General features: G+C 34.5%; 1 protein-coding gene across 1 annotated transcript in view; it reads right to left on the bottom strand.

Annotated features, from left to right (window-relative positions):
- FSTL5 (follistatin like 5) overlaps positions 1-27,920 on the bottom strand; it is a gene marked incomplete at both ends in the record, with an annotated part of 636,306 nt that overhangs the window by 184,317 nt on the left and 424,069 nt on the right. Inside the window, one exon of the mRNA XM_080796324.1 lies at positions 4,671-4,791. Coding sequence (XP_080652450.1) covers positions 4,671-4,791 — 121 coding nt within the window. The remainder of the gene's footprint in view (positions 1-4,670; positions 4,792-27,920) is intronic.

The raw sequence follows: 27,920 nt of genomic DNA, 5'->3' as shown, positions 1-27,920 counted from the left end.
GCTAATCCTACCATTTCTAAGTAAGTTTATAAAGTGTCATTGTTCTACTACTGTTCCGCAAAATGTTTTGGTACACCAGACATTTTTGTAACAAAGATGGCCACTGACCTATCCAATATTTATTCCTTCTTTTAAGTAATTGAACCCTTAGTTGTTGTGGATGGCAAAACAATAAGGCCAAAGAAATATACTTAAATCTCTGCATTTAGAGAGGGTCAATGGAAGTTACTGTTGTTACTTCCATTAAAGTTATTTCAAAAGTGCTCTCTCAGGTGACAGGTGTTATTTTTCCTCCCTCTTTCTTCCTTTTTCCTTGTCGAAATATGATAATTGGAATTTCCACTGCCATTTGGAAAACATGGGATGACACGGAGAGTGGAAACCATGTTCTCCCTACGGTAGAGGAAGCAAAGGATAATGATGACATGATGGAATTGCCCTTTGAAGTGCCTTATCTGGGCTTCTTTTACATGTAAGAAAACACAGCAATATCTTCTTTAAGCCCCTGTTATTTGGGGTCTCTGTTATCACGCCCAAAGGTCATCTCCTACTGATATACATACAGTACATTTTCTACTTGCTTTCTGGTTTCTTCAGATAGGTTTAAATATTAAAGATGATCCTTGAAATGCACTTATTATTTTCCCTCCTTGATAAACATGCCATAGAACAAAGTTTTGATCTACTGTGGTGAATTAATGATGAATTAATGTTATTCTTCACTTCATTTCTCCTTTTCAGCTAAGAATAGAACTGGCAAGTTAGATTTAGAATAGCTGGCTCCCTGAACACCTATCAAACCCTAGTGGTTCATACATTCTTTTGTAGAAACTTGACCTAATTAAACATGTTTCTGATAAAGAGAAATTGCCAGATGCCTTAAGAAAGTGCTTTGAGTGAAGGTACTGCATTTTGCTGGTTCTAGCACCCCGTTCTGGAAGTACTTGATCAACTTGGAAACACCAGTCGCTATTTTAGTTCATTTCACATTGCTCATGGTCTCACTGTGTTCCTTACCTACCCCTTTCCTTACCTTCCCACTTCTTCTGTGGTCCGTCATTATAATAATTCTCTTGTAAACTTGTTTATTTTCCTCATGCCTGTCTCTCTTCCACTTACTCACCTGACAAAATAAAATGCTGGTTTAACCCAAACCTCTTCTTTCTACGATTGCAAATGCACAGCCAACGACAACTGAAGGAAAACATACTAATATTTATCACCTCAAGGACACCCAAAGATCTGCCTGACATACCGACTATCAGCTGCTATTTCTATCACCCTCCTGATCTGCAAGATAATTATTTTATCTCCCTTCCTCTGCTCAAACCAGCTCTTACAAACTCCTCACTTTCAATAGTTGGTATTCCTGGATGCACTGAAGAAATCCAAGCAATGCAAAGAGGATTACTTCCTCATGTTTCCACCCTGAGCATCTGTTCCCAGTCTGTCTTGCGCCCTGTTGCAACAGATTAACTATTCATCTTCCAAAGACCAATCCTTCAGTGTGTATACTCATTACATCAACTTTTTACAAACTCAACTACTGCAATTTTCCCTTTTTTCCCTCTTAAATGATCTGCATTTCCTCTTTACCAGATTATTCACATCAGCGTAAAAGAGTATCATATCTGCAATTTTTATAAAATTTCCCTGCTTTAACTCCACAGCACTCTCTATCTACTGCAGTTCTCTCTTTGTTCAGTCTCAACCAATGTTCAGCAGTAATGTCATCATTTTCCCTCTTTGCAAACCCCGCACCTCCATAAAAACATTTATACGAAGAATTTTGGAGCAGATTAAATGTAGTAGGATGTAATTGAAAGAGAATGGTTTTTCTCCAGGGTTCAGGGATCTGTTTCTAGAAGAGAGAAAGCATTAAATCTCAGCAGCAGTCAATGCTTATATTGAAGTCCTCTAAATTAATTCATAATGCTGAGACCGATGGTCATAGCTCTGTGGCTGAGACCTCATGGTTCCCACATTCTCGCATTCCATCTTCAGAAAAACCTTGTGATCAGAGAGGAAGCAGTTCATTCACAAGGTGGGGATAAAATAGGGAAGGTGCATTTCTCCAATGCTATTCAGGGCACATCTTGCACATGAAAGCCTGCAGTTTGGCTCAAAACCTTCTTACTGGGCTTCCCAGCTGCAGCCTGAAAATGAGTAAGTTATGCAAGAAGCCTGCTTCAGACATGAATGGGGAACAGAAATGCCTAAAGAACAGTATTTGAAATGGTTCTCATGCTTTACCAAGCATCACAATTACCTAGGAAGCTTGCCAAAGTGCTGTATTCAAATCAAGTTCCAGAAAGTGTTAGTGGAATCCAGAGTTCTATGCTTTTGATAATTTTTTCATGTGATTCTGATGCTGCTAGAACATGAACCATGCACTACTCTACAGACTACTAAGAACTCAACCAGCTGGTCCTTAGACTAAGAAAACTAGAACTGGGAGTGAATATAAAAGACAGAACTAATTGTAACCTGGAGAATCTCTCACAAAACAAACAAATAAATAGCTCAGAGCTTTAGTCTTGTCAAAGAGGCCATTAGTCTGTAAACAGTTACAACAAAGAGGGAGGTAAGAACCAGATTTGCAAAAACAACCATTTCCTCAGGATGCTACATCTAGATAGAGAACATCCTCCAAACAGGCTTGTTCTGTCCTGCCAAGATTGTGCATCCTCAGGTACAATTGCTGTATCCAAAGTCCAACTCCAAATATCTGAGAGAGACCACTGGGAGTAACATGCATCACTTCCTTTCTACCTTGTATGCTCTCTTCACTGGTGTCCTTGAAAGTTCGCTTCCAAGCCTTGACCTGTCGGTAGTTACAACTGGGTTTGCATTAGAAACCAAGGCCTAGATCTGCTTCTATTGAGTGCCCCCAATAGTCAAACCATCAACTCTCCAATCTTCTCAAACTTTTTTCGATACATTTTAATTGATTTCTCAGGACACACTTTCCATCACAAGGTGCTCATTCTAAGTCTTCTTTACTCCACTTGTTAACCTCAGCTCCAAGGCTCAATCCTCAATATGAATATTTATACTCATTCCTAAGGTGACCTCATCAAGATCAAACTTATGGCTTTAAATACAGTTTATACACATTGATATTATCTAAATATACAACTTTAGACTCTCACTCTCCTCTGATTTCCATACTTACATACTAAATTGCATACTTGATTTCCATCTAGAAATTATATTGAAGTTAATTTGTCCTATATATATATATATATATATATATATATATATATATAAAATCTCAGTCTCCAAATGTGTTTCTTCTATATTCAGTTAATGTTACAAAGATATATTTAAATGTTTCAAATTTAATGGGTTTATTTTTTTTTAATTCTGTCTTATATTTACATGCCATTCCTCAGTACTATCATCAGATCTACTTTCAGTAAATATACTGAATTTAACCACCTTTTACTCTTCATCATTAACATTATAATTTTAGCCACCGTTATCTCTTCTCTAGACTATTAAAATATTTGAACAGATCTCAATGCTTCCAGTCATTTTAAAACAAATCAGAATATGCCATTTAGTACACTAAATACTTTGATAGCTTCCCACATTATACTTAGGGTGGGAATCCAAATATTTAATTAGGTCCCCAGGGATCTATGTGATCTGACCCCAGGCTACCTCACCAAGCTCATATCTATCAGTCCCCTTTTAATTCATACAAACCACACAAGCCATCTTGCTGTTCCTATGACAAGCCAAGTAAGTTTTTGTTTCCTTTAGTAAATCATAAAGTTATACACACACACACACACACACACACACAAAATACGGAAGTGAATCAGTATGAATTAATGTATCATACATACAATCCTATGTCATCAATTGAACTAATTAGCTGAAATTTGAATTAAATCAGGAAAAGAAAAAAAAACCCTCTGATTATAAGAATACTATCAGGGGCACATGGGTGACTTAGTCAGTTAAGCATCTGCTTTTAACTCATGTTATGATCTCCAGGTCCTGGGATTAAGTCCGAGTCTAGCTTTCTGTTCACCAGGAATCAGCTTCTCCTTCTCTCTCCCTCTGCATCTCCCCCAACCACATGCTCTCTTTCTCTCTCAAATGAATAAATTAAATTAAATTAAATTAATAAAATAAAATAAAATAAATAAAAAATCTTAAGGAAAATAGAGTATCAGCCTACATGGCCAATATTCACAGCCATTAAATTAACAATTAAGAGTATAACATTTGCTGTACATAAATAGCAGTTTTTTAATATCATTAAGATCAACCAGATAATCTGATTAAAATTTCAAGATGCTTAATTTTTTCAATTTCTAAAATTCATATGGTTGCCTAATTGTTGATATTTAAATTTCAGAAAGTAATTTAAGTTTTTTATGCTTTAATTTTCAATTAGAATGAGTTACTCTGTACTATTTCACGATGAGAAAAGTGGTAAAATTTATAGCATTTATCCATCCAACCACCTGTTTTTTTTTTTAATTGAAAAAGGTTTTACATTAACAATAAGTTTCAAAACAAAAAAAAAAAAAAAAAGAAGAGAGAGAGACTTTGCCAAACTAAAAAAATCGAAAACTTGCCTTCCTAATCAACTGCGATATTCTTTGAATACATAGTGAAGCATAAAGCAACGATATCAACACCACATTTCTTACCATTTACTTGGAAGATGTGAGTTTGAAAGACTTGTTCATAGCCATCTGCATAGCAGGTGTAATTGCCCATGTGAGTTGTGGTAACCTTAGTAATATACAAGGACCCATCATCTCCAAAGTCCTATAGAAATAAAATAAAATAAAATAAAATAAATTGAATTCAAATGAGATCTTTGTATTTAAAATGTATTTTAACAATTCACCTTTTTTTAGTGTATTCAGGAGCAAAGTAGACTAAAATATTGTTTTTAAATTATCAAAATAATCATTGTTAGTCTTATAGAGTTAGAAGACCTATAATTACCATATTCTCAAGACATGTTTTGTTTATAAAGTATAATTTTACTCATACATGCAGCTTTTTTAATATTTATTTGAATTATATGAGTTTATATATAAAGTAACTCAATTTCCACATTTTTTTCTAATTTAGGTTACAGCAGTCTCCCCTTATCCATGGTTCTCTTTTCCCCAGTTTCAGTTACCCATAGTCAACTGCAGTTTGGAAGTAGATGACTAACCTTCCGATGTATCATCAGGAGGTCAATAGTAGCTTCATGCTAAATCACAAAGTCTACATCATTCACCTAGCTTCATCTCATCATGGAGGTATTTTATCATCTTACAACATTATAAGAAGTAGCATGACATACAATACAATAAGAGATCTTGAAAGAGACCACATTCACATAGCTTTTATTACAGCATATTGTTGTAAATTTTCTATTTTATTATTATTGTTTTTATGCTCTTACTATTCTTAATTTACAAACTGAATTCTATCATAGGTATGTGTGTATAGTAAAAACATAGAATATATATAGGATTTGATACTATATATAGTTTCAGGCATCCCCTTGGGGTCTTGGAACATAACTCCTGTGGATAAAAGGGGATGGCTATACCTTTTTAATTAATAAAGTTTTAAAATGACTTTTTTTCTTATTTGTAGCTAAAATAAATAGCTCCTAATTGTATTCTTTACATTAGTAATTTTCTATTAATTTTTATATCCTTTATTATATATTTACCCAGAAAAAATGATAACATTTATAGTCAAATTGATAGAATGTGATTTTTGATAAACCTCAGGGACAATCAATATATTAGAACAAAATAGCCATACTATTTCAAATCTATAGAGAAAAATGTATGACCATTTTGGAAAAAAGAAAGAGAAAAATCTCACACTATCAAAGTCAAACCAAGAAGCACCTCTAGAACAGCAAACACTAGAAAATCTTTTCTTGCATTAAGGCAATGAATACACAGCAGCACTTGTCAAAACCAACTTTTCAGAACAGTGGAAATAGATAAAAAGAGTTTGCACCAATCTATAGAGCATTTACTCCAAAAAATTGCTGAATCTCAGTAAGAACAAAAAGATTCGTGGCATCCCTCTCTCCACAGCTGCATGGATGCCTTGAACCATCAATCAGCTTTGTAATTCTGCCTGCTATGAAAACCATCATCCTAGCACACACTGGAGAGGGGGGCAAAGGGCTTGGAGCTCCTCCAAGTTCCCATCCCTGGAGAACTGTCACCATTTGACCTATCTAGCAGGCCCCTAAAAAGTTCCATTTTTGTGACTTCCTTTTTATTTGAGCAAGACTTTAAGCTCAGTCTGTGTAAACAGACCTATCCCTAAGGTCTTTATTGAAAAAAAAAAAACAACAGTAATTGTTTAACATTACAGCTTATTATGTTGGAGATACTGATTGGAGATAACAATAGGTGCACCAAACCAAACCAAACCAACCAACCGACAAAAATTTTAAAGGAAAAGTGGAAATGAGATAACAATAGAAGCATATGAAAAGATCTGTGTATTTCTGGGAATCCCGAAGGCCATAAAAATGTGCAAGACTGTGTGCATACCCAAAAAAGGTATGTGTGCGTGCGTGTATGTGTGTGTGTGTGTGTGTATATACACACATATATATGAATTAGGAAGAGAATCCCTAATCTCTTGTCTCTGATTGGCTTTGAGGTCTTGCACAGACAGCAAGTAAAGGATAAGGCAGACTTGTAACTGCCTATGGGAGTATTGAGTGCATAACACAAAACAGAAAGAGAGCACCTTGGCCAAGTCTGGAAGACTAATTGATTCAACACATTTAATTAAATATCTGTTTAATCATTAGCTCATCACTAAACTGAGTGAAGATTTCAGTAACTAAATATAAGAAACTGAGTAAAAATAAACTCTCCTTCATCAAAATTAAAAAAATTGTGCTTCCCAAGGGATACTATCAAGAAAGTGAAAAGATCTCCAACAAAATGGGAGAAAATATTTACAAATCATTTACGTTATAAGGGCTTGCATCCAGAAAAAAAAAAAAAAATATATATATATATATAAACAGAATTGTTTGTCCTTTTATTATTCAGCTATATATATATATATATATACACACATATGTGTGTGTGTATATATATATAATGAGCAAAGAATTTAAGTAAATATTTATCAAAAATGAATTACAAATGGGCAATAGGCACATATAAGGAAAATCAACATCATTAGTCATTAGGGAAAGGCAAATAAAAACTACTATGAAATACCACTTCACACTTACTTAGATGGCTAAAATAAAAAAGACAGTAACAATTGTGGAAGAGGATGTGGGAAAGTTGGAACCTTCAAACATTGCTGATGAGAATATTAAATGGGATATCTACTTAGAATAACAGTTTTGGCAATTCCTCAAAAACTTAAAAACTTGAACAGAATTAAAAGTTAAAACTTCCTTAAACAGTGTCTCATATGTCTAAAGCAATTTGATTCCTAGGCATATACCCAAAGGAACAACAACAACAAAAATCTTGTACATGAGTGTTCATAGTACCATAACTCATATTAACCAAATAGTGAAAAAACTCAAATACCTATCAATTGATGAATGGATAAACACAAAGTGATATATCTATATATAATAGAATATTGTTTGTCAATACAAAAGAATAAAGTCCTGATATATACTACAGAATGAATGAATGTTGAACACATTATGCTAAATCAAAGAAACCAAACTCAAAAAAGACACAAATTGTATGAGTCTATTCATACGGAATGTCTGGAATGGCTAAATCCATAGAAATAGAAAATAGTTTAATAGTTACCAGGAGCTGAGGGGATGGAGTGATAGGAAATGAATGCTAGTAAATATGGAGTCCTTTTAGGAGTGATGAAAATATTCTAAAATTTGATAGTCACTATGGCTGCACAATTTTCAGAAAATACTAAGACCCACTGAACTAGACATTTTTAAAGGGGTTAATTTATGAAGATTATATTTCAATAAAGCTTTTCCTGAAAATAAGTTATATATAGAATATTTAGATATTATATATATATATTTAACATATAATGGATATGTGTTAAAATAAAACCGCATATCATTTTGGCCAAAAGAATCTTAATTTAGTATAAAAATTTAGAAATCAAGAAAGAAAGAATGACTAAAATATGCTTATGTAAAGAATAAACACTTTTGCATTACAAAATATTGTAAGCCTTAAAAGAAAGAAAATGAACCACAGGTTATATATATGCAAAATATTTTAAAAATGTATTTTAATCCTTATTTATATAGTGATTATATGTCAGATAATGCTCTAATTAATTCAAAAATATTGACATATTTGATCCCTATACAAACCTATGAATCTACTAAAGAGAATCTATGAAATTTCTCACATCATAGCAGCAGATACTAAGATGTTAAGTAATGTCCTTAGTTTCTCTTGGCCCCTAATTAGTAGAACTAGGATTTGAAACAAGGTAGGCTTACTCCGAAGGCTGTGCTTTAAACCCCTACATTATGATGCCTTCCTTGTCAATCACAGACTCAAGTAGGGATAAGGACAGGAAAAGAGAAACAATGAAGAAAGTCAAGATAAAATGCCCAAAACAAAGAAAGTCAATTACACTGTTAAGTCTGAAGAAAAAAAGGCTAGAAATATAATGAAAGCACCTATGGAAAAGAAAGAAGGAAAGCTGAAAGATCTGAGACTTAAGTCCAAAGACAACAACACTTAAAATAAGTCAACAGCCATGGGCCACCTGGGTGGCTCAATTGGTTAAGCATCTGCCTTTGGTTTGGGCCATGGACACAGGGTCCTAGGATTGAGTCCCACATTGGGCTCCCTGCTTACTGGGGAGTCTGCTTCTCCTTCTTCTCCTCCCCACTCATGTTTTCTCTCTCTCTCTCTCAAATAAATTTAAAACAATAAACTTTAAAAAATAAACAAAATAAAATAAACCAACAGCTATGTCTCTTTCCTTTCTCAACAGCAGAAAATGAGGATGACTATAAGGGTGCTGTTGAACTCTCTTTTCTCAAGATGTAATTGGCAAATTTTCAACATCTTCTACCACAAATATGAGTAAAAGGTTTTTATGTATGTGGTAACTGTTAAGATTTAGTCTTTAAGAATTGTTTGATGGGGCACCTTGGTGGCTCTGTCAGTTAAGAGGTCAACTCTTGATTTAGACTCAGATCATGATCTCAGGGTCTTTAGATCAAGCCCCACATGATCAGCGGGGAGTCTGTTTGAGATTCTCTCTCTCCCTCTCCCTCTGCCCCAACTCTTGCTTGTGTGCTCTCTCTCTAAAATAAATAAATAATCTTTAAAAAAAAAATTACTTGTTTATTGTTTCTTCCAACTTTTAACTTTGGAGTTTGCTATCATTCATTCTCTAAATTTTTAATACATTCTTTATCTTTTGTGTAGAATAATTTGGTTTGAAAATTGTTTCTTTCCTTATATCAACTTCCTGATTAGAAAGGCCTTTTTATTCTGATTTAATATAAATATTTTCCAATATTTCTTTCTCATTTCCTTATGTTTATAAAATTACATTTTAATCTCTCAACATTTTCTTTTTATCTTTTAAAGAACTGAGCATTCATCTTTACATTTTTTCTAAACTATAACTAATTGTATCAGCAGCATTTGGTCAAGAAACCCCCTTCCTCATTTGTAACTGTGATGAGCAATGGTGTTATACACAATGAATCATTGAACACCACATCAAAAACTAATGATATACCGTATGTTGGCTAACTGAACATAATAATAAATAAATAAATAAATAAATATCCATGTATCTTTAAAACATCATAGTACCTAGTGACTTATCAGTATTCACATAGCAGTGCTCAAAAAATATACCTTGCATGTTTCTGACTTTAGCTATATTCATACCATGTTCATTTCTTTTAAAAATAACTTTCCTCTAACTGATACTCATACAGATTGATTGCAATCAAGAAAATTACTATGAAGATATTGAACCTGGAACTGAAAATAAGGTAAATGCATTCTGAGTCAAGACAGGAAGAGACAGAAGGAAGGAGACAGAAAAAAGGAATAAAGGGGGAGAGAAGAATGAGAATAAAGAGGAGTGGGGCAGGAAGGAAGAAAAAGGGGGAAGGTGAAGAAAAGGACTGGCAGGAAAGATGGAAGAAACATAATGTATGCTCTGACCATCAAGTCATTTAGCTGAAAAATAATATTTATTTAATAACTGTCAGATAAAATTCTTCGACACCATATGAGATTAATCATACCACATTTCAAAGCTGTCAGGGACAGCTTTCACAAAGCTACAGGGAAAGCCTCATGACCTGCACAATAGGAAAGGATTTAGATCTTGAACCCCAACAGGGGAGTCACTCTGTGATACACATGTGTGATACAACTCCCTGCATCACTGCAGGCCGCCACTAAAAACACTGCTCACTCTTAGGGCAGCGCGCTTTGGTTAGAGAATGGAAATGCCAAGTATAAACCTGAAGCTGTGATTCTAGTTAACACTGAAGCAGACACTTGATACGCAGGAGGATAAAATGTGGAAATGCCAAACTTCTGTAGAAATCAACTAATACTGATCAGAGTTACAAAATATTTTGCAAAAGATTATGACCCAAAAGTAATGACTGATAACCTAAGATATGATAGTAAGATATCTAGTGTGCATAAAGTAAACAAGCAGGCAGGGGGGCAAGCATATATAAGAAAGATTCATCACAAGCAGAACAAATCTTGGAGACCAAATCAGAACAGAAATGAATCCCTTCACTGGACAAGAATAATTGGAAGTAATTGTAAAAACTCAAAGCATATTTGTTATTTGCAATGATTTTTATATTCATGTATGCCAAACTGTAATTAGATCTCAAAAGTATATTTTCAAAAAAAAAATTTTAAAGTCTCCATAAAATCTGAAATAAACTTTTCCATGTGTTGTTCTACATAGGTACCTAGAGAACATGACTCTTCCTTGTCTGCTACAATCAAGAGTCGTTTGCCTAATGGTATGAAAATTACCAGAGAATGTAACTTTAAGAATGTTTATTTAAAGTATCTTATTGCTATGTGTTATTCTGCAACATGAAATTGCTTTAACTTAGAATATTTTCTAAATTAGCATATGTGTGACCCCTTCTAGTTTATATGTATCTTTGCTTATGTTTTTTTCCTCTTTCTTCTAAATGGAAGCAAAATCTTCTAGTCTCAATTTCTTTCAATATACAACTTATAATCACCTTTTCAGACAGCGTTTCTGTATAAACAAGACTTTAATATTATCTCATCACTTTGAGTAAGGCATGGATCTTTTCACTACACTAACATCAAGCCCAATAAATATTTATTGAGCCCTTAAATATGTTAAGTGCTATGCTAAATAATTACATAAATTACCAAATTTCATCCTTTATACGCTCTTTTTCAAAACCACTACTGTTAGTCCCATTTTATATATAAGAAAACTGAAATACCCTGATGTTAAGTTTGGGGTTACCAACTCCTATGATCTGAATATTTGTGTCCCCTTCTCAAGTCTTATATTGGAATCCTAATATGCCTAGTATGGTATAAGGAGATTGGGCCTTTGGGAGGTGATTAAATCATGACAGTGGAACCTTCATGAATGGGATTAGTGTTCTTTTAAAAGCAACCTAACATAGATCTCTTACCCTTTCCACCATTTTGAGACACAGGGAGTAGCCACTATCTCTGAACCAGGAAGAGAGCTCTCACCAGTACATTAATATGGTAGTGTTTTGATGTTTGATTTCTCAGTTCCAGAACTGTGAGAAATAAATTTCCGTTGTTTATGCTACCCAGTCTGTACAATTTTGTTATGGCAGCATAATGGGCTAAGACACCACCAAAGTGAGGGGTCTAGTGCAGAATGGAACTACTGCAGAATTGAACTACTCTTAACACATCTTCCTCTTTCCAAATTCTCCATTATTTTAGCCAAATCTCAAAATTCCTTTGAGTTATTTTTAATAGAAATTTTGTGAATATATATAAGTATATACACTATATATAAAATATATATATAAATACATATACTGATAAATCAATCCTACTCTTTACCTCATCCTGATTCAGCACTTCTGATCTTTAAATCTTTCATTTTCTCACCATTTTTCTAATCTTAAATCAAATGTGCAATTTTTATATACAGTCATAGTTGAGAATTATGGCATTAAAATACAGTCTTAGAATTCAGGGACAAAATCTTGCACTTATTCTGGGCCCCCATTATACCTTTATAATTTTGCTGCCAATAGACATTCTATAAATATTTCTTCAGTTATTAAATCTTCATGAGCCTCTACAAAATTGAAAAGTTGCCTCAAGGCACTGATGTCTGGAAAGTCAATAGAAAAAAGCGAAATCATTTATTTTGTTGAATTGATTATTTATATCCTTTCAAAGCAGAAAGGAAGAGAGTTGTAGTTAAAAAGAAAATCTGCAGCACATTTCTAAAATTTCAAAAAATTTTATGGCTACTATGTTGTCTATAATCAATTATGTAAGAGTAAAAATTAAAAGATTTAACAACCTATAAATGACAAGTATTGATCACCCTGAATATGCAGGGCAGCACACATCAGGGATAATTATAGCAGAGCATAACAACTGAAATTCAGACCTGTATTTAACCACAAGCATTTGTTCCAATCTGAAAGAAAATCCCATCCATTTAAAAATGGTAACTTTGAAATTTAAAACTTACTTTCCTACTTCATATTATGTTCTCCATAGTTCTAAATTGCATGGTACCAGTGTTACTATACTTTAAATGAGATTTTCTATGTAATATTCATTGCTTTGATACATACTCACATTATAGTACTTTGTAATGCTGATTATGCTAGTGTGTTTTTACTTTGTAATCTCGTGCAAGCTATTTTCCTAGCTTTTTATGTGTATAAAATGTATTTTCATAAAATAGCAATAAAAGTAACTTAAGAAAACATCTACATATTGAAATTGATGAAATACTGTTATCTCATGATTTATGTGACTTTTCTAAGAACTATGGCAGTTTCTCACTAGTCTATTGGATATTAATCTAACATCAATAAATACAAAAGTGAAATATGAAATCCAATAATATAAAGTTAATTTGTTAAATGCATTATTTTTCAAATCCTTTTTTTCCGTAAAGTCAGTCATTTCATGTGTCAATTTAAAAAGATAAACTAGAAAATAAATAATCTAGTGTGGACTGAAATTATTATTTCTAGTTGATAAGCAAATAAAAAGTCAAGCAACTGCATTCTTGGGTGAGAAAACCAAAACCAAAATTATGAAAGCCATGTGTAACAGTATTATTTGATGTATGTGTGAATAATTAGATTAATCATACTTTATTTCACTGAAGAAAATGACCCTGCACTAATTTGAAAAGATATATGCACCCCTGTGTTTATTGTAGCATATTTATGATTGCCAAGATATGGAAGTAACCTAAATGTCTATTAACAGAGAAAAGGATAAAGAAGATGTGGTATGTATATACAATGGAATGTTCCTCACACATAAAAAAAGAATGAAATCTTGTCATTTGTAATAACATGGATGAATCTAGAGGACATTATGCTAAGTAAAATGAGTCAGAGAGATATAGACAAGCACCATATGACTCTATTTATATGTGGAATCTAAAAAACACAAATGAACAAATAAGTCAAAACAGAAACCGACTCTGATACTGATTGGAAATTGATGGTTGCCAGAAGGGAGGGAGATGGGAGACAGGTGAATGAGGTGAAGGACATTTAGTGGCACAAACTTCAGTTATAAAATAAATAAAACAAGAGGATATAATTCACAACATAGGATAAATGTCAATAATATTAAAACAACTTCATATGGTGATAGCTGGTAGCTAGCCCTGTTGCAGTCATGATTTTGTAATGTATACAAATATTGAATCACTATGTTGTACATCCAGTGCATGTCAATCATTCTTTAATAAAAAAAAGGAGACCTACAAAAATTGTCCATTGATATGAGTAATAAGATACAATATAGATAAGAATAAGATATAATAAGTAATACGATAAATTAAAAACATCTATCATTCTCATAGAACTACTATTCAAAGGATTTAACATACATATGGAGTCAGATTTGCCATGAAGCTGATAAAGATTAAGTTTCAGAGCCCCTCATTTGTTCAAGCCCTTTCTAAGGATCTGAAAACAACCTTACAATGTGTTTATATTATGTGTTTCTATAAAATTTACAACTATATTGAATTGTCTTTGATTACTTATTGTAATAAATATCCAAGTTTGTATTTAATTTCTATTTATAATTTGTAGTCAATTCTGAAATAGAGCACCTTCAAAATGTAGGTGCTTTCAAACTTCAAGGTCATATAACATTGAACCACCCCTGATTCTACTAATTATTTATATTTTGGAAATACTATGTTTTACACACAAAGAAATGGAAGTCAAAAAGATGAAGTAACTTATCTATGAAGACTATTTTGTTAATGATACAGTATTCAAAACTAGGCTATCTGGCTCTAGAGTCCAAGTTCTGTAAGTCCATGCTTTAAAGGAGTGCCTAGGTGGTTCAGTCAGTTAAGCCACTGACTTGATTTCAGCTTAGGTCATGATCTCAGGATCCTAAGATGGAGCCCTGCATTGAGCTCTGCATCAGGCTCCAGTGCAGAGTCTGCTTGTCCCTCTCCTTTCTCCTTCTCGCAATCTCTCAAATAAAAAAATAAAATCTTAAAAAAAAAAAGGGAAAGTCCATGCCTAATGGATACAGGCATAAATATAGATGAATCCCCCCAAACAATGGCAAATATATATGAAATACAATATGACTCAATTAATAAATTCAAGCATGTAAAAATAAACAATATTTTAGGTATATATATGTATATATATATATATAATATGTATTTATGATAAAACAATTTAAAAAATAGCAAAGAACTACTTAACATATAATTCATGGTAAGAGTTATATCTACAGGAAAAGGAAACTATAATAGGGAGGAGCCTATTATAGGAAAGAACCTATAATAGGGAGGGGTTTCAAACTTGTGAATGCTGTATTTTTAAAATGGTTATTAAGTCTATAATTATGAGTGCATCATTTTGCTTTAAGTTGTATACACCCTTGGTTATGTGTAATATTAAAATATAAGACAACCAATTCAATAAAAAATTCTACTAGACCTTAAATCACGTACTTCAAAATATATAGCTTCCCCTAAGTGTATGTAGAAAGTTCCCAGTCTCCTTCTTATTCCTTCAAAATAGACTGGAATTTTACTTCTTAAAATTTTAACAGAAAAAATAAATGTTTAGATGCTAAACTATATTCTGGCATGTTCTGAAAGAGGACCAACTTTTATTTGATTTCATCAAAAATATTAATAACATAATACCCAAAAGTACCTGGAATCCTGGTGACTTGGATATAATTAGTGAATTAATAATGTATATTATAAAGGTCTGGCTCCATCTTAGAATAAAGAAATGGAAAGAGTGTCACATCTATCCAAACAATAAGAAGCTGGGGAATCTGTAAAATCATCCTGTGTTCTTGAACTTATCAGAGTGCTGACTTCAAAGGCAACTGACTAGGGTAAAATCTGATTAAGTTGGAGTGAGCCTCCAGAAAGAGACAAGGCATAAGCATTCACCCACCTAGACCCCAGCACTGGAAGAAAATAAGTCTGCCATAAAAATGAGTGTTAAAAAAAAAAAGTGATTTTTAACGGATTACTACAAGTTGAACATATACAATTTTGAGTATAGACCCTTGGGAACACAAACACTTGGAGCCTCTTCTCTGTGGACTTTACTATTTGTTCATGAAAAAGACTGGGGGCAGTAGAGATCAGGGAAAGCATCTCTCAAAGTGTAGTTCTAAGTTGTGTAACATAATGTAGTTCTACTGCTGAGGAAAAAAAAAATCAACAATTCTTGCCTGGAGTCTTCTCCCCAGTGGGATAAAGTTTTAAACTGCTGAAGAAAGGCAGCAAATCCTGTCATTTTCAGTGAGTGAAAACTTACTAGTTGGGAAAGGGAGAAAGAGGAAAGAAATCCTCCTACTTCCAGAAAATTAAAGATCCCTTACCACTGGCGACAGGAAGGATCACTGAGAAAACTCCACTCAAAAGACTCAGAGACACATGAACAGCCTAAAGCTAAGGTTGAATGAGGAAAGAAAAAAAAAAAAAAATATATATATATATATATAGAATTCTTTCTTGCTCCTTACCACCTAAGCTAGACCAAGAACCAGGAAATAAGCAATAACACAATAACTGAATACCACTAATGGAGGGGCAAGAGCATAGAGAGACAGCTTCTCTGAGTCACCAGATCACAGGAAAAGTCTAAAACTGATGGTGGACAGAACACAATCAGGAATTTTCTCAGATAATCAGTCTAGTTCCCACCCTAACCAAAAAGTGCCAGTTGAGGGACTTGAAGTTGGTTGTGCATTGAAGATAATGATTGCAACCAAGAAAACTGAAACATGGCTCAACTCCTCAATGAAGGCCTAGCAGAGAAAGAGTCATGCCTATTCCCAGGCATAAATACTATTTACCTTGGTCTCTACTACCCCACACAGAACTATGTGGATTTCAACTAAAAATTATGAGGCACACAAAATTGAAAGGAAAACTGATCTGCTGTTGAGAGACAAAACAATCAATAGAACTAATCTCAAATATAAATCTATTGTTAGGAAAATCAGATAGTGGATAAAATAACTATGATTAATATGTCACAGACTCTAGTGGAAAAACTTGAAGACATTCGTGAATAGATGGGTAATTTCAGCAGAGAAATAGAAGCAATAAAGTGTCAAAGGACATGCTGGAAATAAATTTAAACACACACATAATAACAAAGATGAAGAGTGTTTTTGACAGGCTCATCAGTATGCCTGACAGATCCAAAGAAAGACTCGGTGAACTTGAATATAGGTCAATAGACTTTACTCAAGTGGAAACACACACAGGAAATCAGTGAAATAAAATGGAGAGAGAAAACGAAATATCGAAGAGATATAGGCCAATATCAGTCTAAAATATGTGTAATGGGTGTGGTGCATAAATAATGATCTTGGAACACTGAAAAAATAAAATTAAATAAAAGAAATATATATAATGGGAATCCTAGATGGGGAAAAAAAAGAAAAAAAGAAAGGAGGGAGAATGGAAAGAAAAAAAATACTTGCAAATGAATAGTCAGGAATTTTCCAAAAATGACAGATTAAAAAAAAAAAAAAAAAAAACCTGGAAATATATTGATACTGCTGAAGACCAAAGATAAGGAGAAATGCTAAAAGTTGTCAGGAAAAAAAAAAAAAATATATATATATATATATATATGTATATATATAAAATCATCTTTAAGAAATGGAAATCATCTGAGATTTTTGAGACCAAGTATAACCAGAGTAAAAGTATGAACTATCTGGTGAAAAAAAATAAATAAATTATGTGTATTGTAGAGGAGTGAATGATCTACCAGAGAGGTTAAGAAAAGTCAGAGAAGTGAGGTAACAATATGGATTCTCCAACATAAAATAAAAGAAGTTCTCTTTGCCTGGCCAAGGAAAGTTGGATGACTGAATCATCTATAACACTGAAAATATCAATCAATCAATTAATTGTATGAGCATATATAAATAAAAAAACATACAATCTTAACAGAAATGATGCTATTTAAATCATAATACTAATCATCTCTTGGTATTTGTACCTAAGTAATTATCATTTCTAATTATTTTCAATAGCATTCAACTCTTATTTTCAATACAAATTTGATAATTATCTTCCCAATATAGTTTGGGGTTGATTTTAATATTCAGTTAAATTATGTTTAAAATTCATTGATATTTTAAATTTCTTGGATTAAATCACCAAATTTTTTTTAAGATTTTATTTATTTATTTATTTATTTATTTATTTATTTATTTGACACAGAGAGAGAGATCACAAGTAGGCAGAGAGGCAGGCAGAGGGGGAGGGGGAAAAAGGCCCTCTGCTGAGCAGAGAGCCCTATGCGGGGCTAGATCCCAGGACCCTGAGATCATGACCTGAGCTGAAGTGGAAAGTGGATCCAGTATCTAAGTTTCTTATTGCACCATCTAACTATTCTTGTTTTTTGTTTTTTTTTTTTTAGATTTTTATTTATTATTTATTTGAAAGACAGAGATCACAAGTAGGCAGAGAGGCAGGCAGAGAGAGAGTGGGAGGCAGGCTCCCCACTGAGCAGAGAGCCCAATGTGGGGCTCGATCCCAGGACGCTGAGATCAAAACCTGAGCTGAAGGCAGCGGCTTAACCCATTGAGCCACCCAGGTGCCCCCAAATCACCAAATAATTTTATACAAAAATCCACTTAGCATTATTTCCATGGATCATCAGTCTTGAATCAGAAGAACTCTGGGAACCAGAAGAAAGCAAGCACATGATTCAAAAACCAACCAAGAGGCAGAAACCACACAATAATTTGAGCACGGAAATGTCAATTAGAAATTCCTAACTGTAACAGTGAGTTAGAGTAATGAGTGATTATCTACTACAAAGGGAACTCTAAACAATATGGGAATAACAGGTATAGGAGCAACCATTGTTCCAAGAGACAAGATAGTAAGCCTAAGGAAGAGACTCCTCTCCTGCACTGTTGACACCTGGACCTCTTTGTAGAGGGTGGGAATGTCTATGGCTCATTAGAGAGTAGAAAAATTCACTGAGGCTGTAAAGCTTTTACAGGAGAAAATGTTCATAGGAGGTACCCTGCTGGAACCTCCTACTGAAAAGCCACTTAACAGTGTTGCTGGCGAAATCTGCTCATGGGAACTACCATGAGCTGCTATAAATCACAACTTTTAGAGCCAAGGGACTAAGCCAGGAGTTTCATGAAGCCTAGGCACTAAGAAATTTGCACATAGTGCAGGAGTCTGCCAAGAAATACACACCAGAACTTGGAAGAGAAAACTTCCACTCTAGTGTTCTTCTAGTCTTCTCTACTAACAAAGCATGCCATCTGCCACCAGAGAAATGTTTACACATATATTATTGCAGAACTGTCACTTAAGGGTGATTAGAGAGGAGAGAAAATGGATCAATAACTAGTACATCAATTTTCTCAAGAAAAAAGCCAAATTAGGCAAACAAATAGTCAACTGTCTGGTCTACTGCAAACCACATGTTTTGCACTGCACACACTTTCTATCCTAATCATTCACCAGTAAGGGAAAGAGAGGAGATAACATACAGAAAAATAAATTCAAATGTATCCCAGAGCTAGCCACATTATTAATTTCAATTTGTGAAAACTCATCAAGCTGTAAATTTATGGTTTATGCACTTGTCTGTAACATTTTTTATATTTTAACAAAAATGCTTAAAATACAATATCCATGTTGCAAAGTTTAATTTCTGATTATTAGTACCTATCCATAGCACTCCATAGAATCCATGTACTCAGCCCTATTGACGTATATGTTTCTCTTTGGTAAGTGTCTATTTAATTGAAATGCTCTGAACTGAGAATAATTTTCTTTCCAGGCCTAAATAAAGGTTTGTTGAAAAAGAATTGAAGAATGAGTTTATTTTGGAAGTAAAGAGTTGTCAGTCATTCAAAGCAGGTTCTTTTCTATGATTTCTTGAATGTTTCCCATTTTTCCTCTAAATGAAGATAACCCATTATATATCAAGAAGCTGCTGCCAACAGTATTAATTATTTTATGGTAAAAACCAAATGACCCCATTTCATTCACTAAGTTCTTGCCCTTCAGTGAAATTTACTAGTTGGAGACCCACCCAACTCTTCCTCAAAATGGAAAATTGAATTGTCTTTGCTCTTCAATGGAAAATCACTCCATGTCTTAGAAAGTGGGTCATTTTAACATTGTTGTTAACATAAGAATCCCCTTTTGTGGTAGACTGATTTCATCGATGGTCTCAATTAATTGCATTTCTAAACAATGTCCTTTGCTCTATAGCTTTCTAGTCTTCTCCTCTTTGACTATGAGTTTTGCTGTGTAATTTCCTCTGGCTAAGTGATGTTAGCAAATGTGATGCAAGCAGGGGCAGTGAAGAAAAGAAAGTACATTTCTGCTTGCCCTGTTCCATGCCCTGTCCTGCTCTCTCTTGGATCCTTGCCATCAACAAGAGCAGAAACTGAGATTAGCCTGCAAGAAAGTGAGACAACACATGGAGTAGAGCTAATCATCCCAACTGAGGTTATTCACTAAGCAGTTCTTAGCCTTCACACAAGTTTATGACTTAGGAGTGAGATAATTTAGAAAGGTCAGTGTAGTTCAATCTAGATCAGCAGGACCTCCAAGCCAACCCAAAACCTTGCAAGGAATACTGAACGGTGGTGATTTTAATTCATTAAATTTTGGAATAATGTGTCATGTAGCAATGTCTGCTTCGTGTAATTTCTTGCCCCTGGCTGAAGTTTCCTCTTGATCATATTTGAATTATTAGAATTCTATTTTGTTTTCTTAAGAAATTGTGTTCATAGCACTTCACTGGCGTTACTGCACAGGCAAACTGAATAATAACCAAAAAGCTACACTGAGATTTTTATATGAAGTGGTCACTTGGGTTTCTCAATAGCTAGAGAACATTTTTCTTCATATCAGCAATGAGAGATTGTAAATCTAAATTGCATTATAATCAAAATGCAGAATATTATATACCATGAACTTTAAAATTACTTAGGATGAGTTAAGAGCTTAAATGCAAAATCTACGAATATTGAGTGTGCTAAATAATTGATGAAAAATTAAATTAATTTATTAAATATACAATAGTAACGTTCTTAAGAAAGTTTGCAAGGTTTGAATAAAAGATGTTTTTAAAATCATTTGGAGGACACCTGGGTGGTTTGGTTGGTTAAGTGTCTGCCTTTGGCTCCGTTCATGAACCCAGGGTCCCGGGATTGAGTCCCTCATGGGGAGGGAGGTGTTCTCTGCTCAGCGGGGAACCTGCTTCTCCCTCTGCCCCTCCCCCTGCTTGTGTTCTTTCTCCCTCTCTGTATCTCAAATAAATAAATAAATAAAATCTTTCTAAAAAAGAAAGAACAAATTAAAATCGTTTGGAAATCTTTTACAATATAAAGCTTATAATTCAAGAAAGTCAGGGTAGACTTTCTGTTTCACTATGTGTGAACTAAACCCCAGGTTGTTATTAAGTAACATACCAAGTTTGATGACTGTCAGTGAGGTAGTAATGATGAAGAGCTGCACAAAAGTGGGCAGTCTCACATTCTGAATCACTCTAAAAACTTGGGGAAAATACCTTATGATTTCATGATTAGTTAAGAAATATTGTGTATAGGAGACATTAATTACTGAAGTTTTCTTCTGTGTGCACTTAGATGATGCCTTTCTTATTGCATAGTTGTCTCTGATAAATTAGGAGAGAATGGGAAGTATTGTTCTGCTAATTGCACATACCACTGCTAAAATATAGATCCTACTTGAAACAATGACTCTTTTTTTTCATATTAATGCTGTCTGTTTCTGAGATAAGAATAAAGAAGACTTTAAAAAATGAAGAGCATTAAATACCTTCTCTAAAACAATTTACTTTTTCCAGAAATGTTTATTCGGTAGCTCCTCTTTACCAGACACCTTGAATCTCCGGCAAAGACTACCTAGCTGCCCTTTCAGATGTTTTATGGGAAGGGATAATTTCCTTTTAATTAATCACAAAGGAAAACATAAAATCGGTATTGAGGACCTGAATAAAGATGGTTCTTTATTCTACTTCTAACCTTAAAAAAAAAAAAAAAAAAAAAAAGTTTTCAACTCTCTAATTCAATGTATGCTCATGTAGAACAAAGATATTTACAGAATTTATAGGATTTGATGACTTATCATCTTGAAATGTTTATTTTTCTTTCTACTTATTCTTTCTGCTTTCTTCAGCTTCGTTGGATGATATTAGATATCCACACATGCATACTTTCCCCACCAAATCTGTGCTTCTTAGAGAAGCCTTATTGTTACTTTTGTTTAACAACATTTCAATTCTAATTATTTACATAAGTCATCAACTTTTGAAAAATCAAAACTCAGATTTGAAAACCATCTTTGTCACAGACTGATTTTAAGATACTTGAGAAAGTTGTTTCTTTTCTCCAATCTTCATTTTCCAAATATGCAGAATGGGAATGAAAACATTTGCTCACTTTATCTCACAAGCAGACATAAGAAGAAAATGAAATGCTGTTTTGGAAAACACTTTGTAAATGACAATAAAATGTGAGGCCATGATCCTCTTAATGATAAGGAATTCATAGTTGGTCTATTGACACATCTAACTTTACATACATTGCAGGTTTCCAAATGGAAGATAAAGTTGTTAAAGCAACAAGGAATAAAACTTTATAATTATTTCTAACAGTTCATTCCAGCATCAACCATCAGTATATTTTTCACACAGTAGGTAAAATTAAGATGTTCTGAGGTTCTTTTTTTTTTTTTTTTTTTTTTTTTTAAGATTTTGTTTATTTATTTGACAGAGAGATCACAGGTAGGCAGAGAGGCAGGCAGAGAGAGAGAGGGGGAAGCAGGCTCCCTGCTGAGCAGAGAGCCCGATGTGGGGCTAGATCCCAGGACCCTGGGATCATGACCTGGGCCAAAGGCAGAGGCTTTAACCCACTGAGCCACCCAGGTGCCTCCTGAAGTTCTTTTTTAAGTGAAGTTGTATATTTTTGATTCTGTTCAGAGGAACTGCTTCTCTGTTTCTTTTCTTTGGGCTACATAGGGTCAGATAGCTTCATTGTTCAGATGATAGTTTCACATTTAGAGAACAATTGGAAAGAAAAGAGTAACTGGAAATAAAGCTGTACTTCCTCATTTGGAAATTTTTTACACATTTCTAAAATTATCAAGAAGGAAAAAGTCATTTGAGACTATGAATCTCAAATAATTAGTATGTCTCTTTTAAAAACGTTTGACATCTAGGGGCACCTGGGTGGCTCAGTCAAACATCAGACTCTTGGTTTTGGCTCAGGTCTTGGTCTCCTGGTGATGGGATTGAGCCCCTTCTCCAGCTGTGTTCTCAGAGAAGAGTCTGCTTCAGACTCTCCATCTCTCTTTGTCCACTTGTGTGGGTGCACATTCTCTCTCTCTCTCTCAAATAAATAAATGAAATCTTTAAAAATTGAAATTAAATTAAAAAATAAAAACATTTTACACCTCATGTTAACATTTGTAGGAGAAAAAGGACATGGGGTGCACTACTAGAAAATGTCAAGTGAGAGTTTTAGATTTTATATCAAAAAAGAATATCTGATTGTTTCCCCAGTCTTGTCTTCTGCCCTCAGGCTCTACCCACAGTCTCTTTGGTTTCTTTCCAGCAGTCTAGGATCCTTTTGACCCTGCAGTCCTCATACCTATTGCTTGGCATACACTTTTCAGAATATTTCATATAATCCTTGAGATATGACATTAAATCGCATTTGATAACATAAATTAGGTCTCCTTTCTATAATCTGTCATATCACTCTATGCTTTTTATTCTTAATTTTTAGTGTAATTGCTATTAGCTTTTAAATTTTGTGTGGCTACTTTTAATGATCGATCTCTTACCCATGAAGGCAGATAGCACGTAGTTCACTGCATTTCTTCAGCATGTACCACAGTGTCTGTCATATAGGAAGTATGCAATGGGCATTTTAATGTGTCAATTTAAAAAAACAGTAATTTCTCTTTTTTTAAATTTCCCAGGCTTTTATTTGGAAAATTATTTATTATAAAAACATTTAAAAATATGTCATGCTGAAAACAAGTTTATTTTACCTTTGACTATATTTTTTATTAAGTGATAGATCATCAAGTGTTGCCATTTAGAGTTATTTTATTTCACAACCAACAAATATTCTTAAGCCTTAAATTATTGATATCATTGGATTCATGGAAAATATTTTATTTAAAGATGGTTATCAAAATTAAATTCAATTCTGATATGTCATGCGGTTAGTTTGCAGGATTATATTAGTTCAAGCTGTCAAGAACTTGAATAGCCTAATTTTTTTTTTTTTTCCTCCTTACAAGCTAATATGTAAGCCTGCTCTTATTTTGTGAATGCTGGCAGAAGACATGAGATACCTGGGTCAGAGACAAAGGTCCTTCTTACAAGTGGTGCAGCAAGCAGTATGAGCCTCCCACTTGCATTAGTTTCCCTTGCCCTCTCAGCCTTACTGGAGCAAGGCAGAGCAGCCTGGGTCAATGCTGCAGACAACAAGCAAACCCGAACTCTGCAGGTAGACACTATTTCTGTTTTCAAAGACTGTATACTATACCAATACAGTTACAGATACAGCCCAGAACAAAAACTATCAGTGCCTCTGTTCAGAAGACATGCAAAAATTTTAAAGACTCATGGAAAATTGTTTTCTAATGTATTCTCAGATTAATGCAGATCTTGCAGTTTATACTTTGAAATAATCATTTTGTTGATGTTATCAGAGTAATACACGCATGTGTCAGAACAATTTTATTTCAATAGGTAAACTTGGGCCCACTAAGTATTACACCAATTAAAAAATGCACTGGCTTATTGAAACTCTGCTTACTAATAACAAAGAGATAACAATATGCGATCTCAAAAATGTTGAATGTTGGCTTTCCTTCTTTTGGATTATATTTCTAGAGTCAATCATGTTGCACATTTGTCAAATGCTCTGTTGGATGTGTGAGACTTACATATGCTCTAATCATAGAACTACAGTTTTATTACAGAATGCTTAAGCTGGCAGCAGTGATAAAGATGATTTAGAGGTGTACATTATGTACAACATCAAAAATCACTTGTATCTCTTTTCCTTTCCCAACATGTGCTACTGGCCTCAGAAGAAAACTGATTCTACCCCTGTTTCAGCCCAATTTTGCTCTAAATGTGAGAAATGTGAGGTGATTGCATGGCTGAGGTCAGTAAATGCAATCCAGATTTTCCAAATCTCGTGCAAGCCTGCTTTAAACAAGAGAGTGGGGAGGATAATATCAGTGGGGATAGTACATTGCTCGTGCCATGGAAATCTACATTAGAAATCAAATGATAAGGGGTTGAAATTGAAGATGAAGACTCTGACACAAATTTTATTCTAAAAATGATAAGGCAGCTTGCTTTCATATTTATATGGAATTACTGACTTAAATCACTTTCTTCTGTAATTTGTTTCATTTATACAATGGTTGTGGATGAACTTTCTCTGCAGAGATTTTCATGTGTTGTAGTTTCTGCATGATAATTTCAGGTGCAGATATAATCAAAAATTGACTATGCCTGTCTTCTATTTTCTATAGGCTCTTTTCTCATTCATAAGACCAAACAGCCATCATAATTTTTAACATTATGAAAGAAGTATATAAAATTATTTGTAAGATAGCTCAATTCAGATATTTATTCTATCAAGAAATAAATGGACACAGAAGATCTGAATAATTTGCCCAAGGTGATAGAGTAGGTGAGATCAAGAGATAAAATACATACATATATATATAACTTCCTAATATCAGTCAGTTATTTAATTCATCACCTAAAGGTTTTTTTTTTAATTTAATCATTAATATTTTATCAAGAAAATTGAGATATCTTTTTTCCCCCCCTTTAGGCCCTTGCCTGGCACAGAACATATGATAGCCATATATATATATAAAACTAATCTTCTAAGTGAAGACCTTGTGTTGGACTAGAAGGAAAATATAGACCACTTGCATCAGGTGTGGCATCAGTGGGATAATGTGTCCCAAGTGAGAGCTGTGGACCACTCAAAGTGTTGACTGAGAACAAGACATTGGATCAGAGATGCCATGATGGTCGGGTATGGTAGGCTTTTAGCCATTGATGAAGAAACAGCAGAAACATCTCTAAGCCAAATTATGAGAGCAGAGTCTATAGAGAGGACAGAGAGAATGGAGGAAGGGTATCTAGCACAATTGGGGATACCACACTCATTCTAAGATGCCTGTAAAGCCAAGGTAGGGGAAGTGGCATTTAAACACTAGAAGGTAAATGCTCTTTCCTAGATATCTTTAAAACTCATGAGATGAGATGCCTGCTGAAAATGAGACATAGGCACATAATCCTGGTGCAGGCAAGGCAGGTTTGAGTATAAATGAAGGAGGCTGCATGCCAGGCAGTGGGGGGTGACTGATGTGGATCACCTTTCACAAGCTCACAAAATTCCTGGGCAGTGGGCAAGATGATCGACATTAAACAGATGAGAAAACTGAGGCTCAATGAGGTGACTTGCTATTGCTAGGAAGCGGCAGGGTCCAGAGCTTGAGCCAACCTTTCCTGGTAGACTTGATTCTTTTTCAGAAGGTGTTTCCTATAGACAGGTTCGTGCTGCTGGAAGCCCAGCGGATACAATAAAAGAAGCAAAGAACAGTAGTGACATTGTGAAGGGATTTACCATGGCTCTGGCCTGGCAGAGAATGAGGAAGTGATTTCCTGATGCAGCTGGGAAAATGGCCACAAATAGAAGATGCGATGGGATGCTCCAGCTACTCAGCTACTATTGGGAGGAGCAGCCGAGGGATTCTTAGTCTCAGTCTGAGTGTGGATTTCCTAACCATCAAGGAAAAACGGAGGGAAGTGATCTTCCATTTCTGCTCTGCACTGGTGTGGTATTCCTGGTTTAGTAGGTGGGGAGAGGGAGAAGTGGGAAGGGAGGGGAAGAAGTGAGGAGAAGGCACTTTTTCTTCAGTGGCCAGAGAGGCAGGCAGCCACAGCTCAGCACCACACCTCTGCGCTGAGGTGGCCTGATCTCCCACTTCCCTGGGAGCAACACAGGATGTAGTGGGCTGGTGAAGGCACTGACCAGTCCCGCACACAGGCCACAACTCCCACGTGAGTCTGAGGACATTTGGACATGTCTTAATAGTTAATGTGTGGTATGGTATGCCTTTCCATTAAGGTGTGGACTCCATAAGGTAGGAGTATATCTTGTTTTTCTTTTTTTTTTAAGGATTTATTTATTTATTTGAGAAAGAGAGTGTACATAAGTAGGAGGAAGGACAGAGGGAAAGAATCTTCAAGCAGACTCCCCACTGAGCACAGAGTACAACACAGAGCTCAATCTCACAACCCAGGAGATCAAGACCTGAGCCGAAACCAGGAGTCAGATGCTCAACCAACTGAGCCATCCAGGTGCCCCAGGGATTGTATCTCTTTAAAAAAAAAATGGTCTTAGATCAGACTTCCCCAGGAATACACTCTGAGGCTCCTTCGGGAATGTTCTCTGGAGCAACACCTGTGAGAGTGTGAGGGAAACAGCACTGGGGAGATGGAAAGGATGAATGGTGACATGATTAGAACAGAGGCCTCAGCTGACACATGGGGAGCTTGGAGGTGGGTAGGTGCAGGCTCTCCACCAGAGCAGAAGGTGTCAATTTCTATTTCTTTAAATTTCTTCTTTAACCTTGTATGTGTTTACCTAACCAATAGTTATTTATAACTTACTACAAACACTGTTATAGTAACTCTAGCCTCTATTGCAAATTAGCTAGGAGTTAGCAATATGGTATATGTTTTTATTTATAAATGAATTTTTCTATCCATTATAAATATTTATAAAATACCCACTAGGGAATATACAGTATTCAAGGTCCTGTGTATATAAAAGCAAACCAACTCACCAAAAAATCGCCTGCTATCAGGAAGCATAATTACAGTGAGAAGAATTAAACAGTAAACACATGAAAGAGCTAATTTCTGAGCACTAAATTATAGGGAAATATTAGGCTGGAAAAATTACTTTGGACAAAATGGTCAAGCAAAGCCTCCCCATGAGGGCATACCTTACTAATACAACTATAAACTTGAAAAGGAACCAGCCTTGAGAAGGGTCAGAAAAAAAAAAGAACAGCGAGATGCTAAAACTCAAAGCCTCAAAGGCCAGAGACACTGAAGTTAATTTTGT

This window comes from Martes martes (assembly GCF_963455335.1).
Source record: "Martes martes genome assembly, chromosome: 2".
Classification (NCBI taxonomy): Eukaryota; Metazoa; Chordata; class Mammalia; order Carnivora; family Mustelidae; genus Martes; species Martes martes.
The sequence above is the reverse complement of the archived record's forward strand: the minus strand, read 5'-3'. Positions and strand labels throughout refer to the sequence as shown.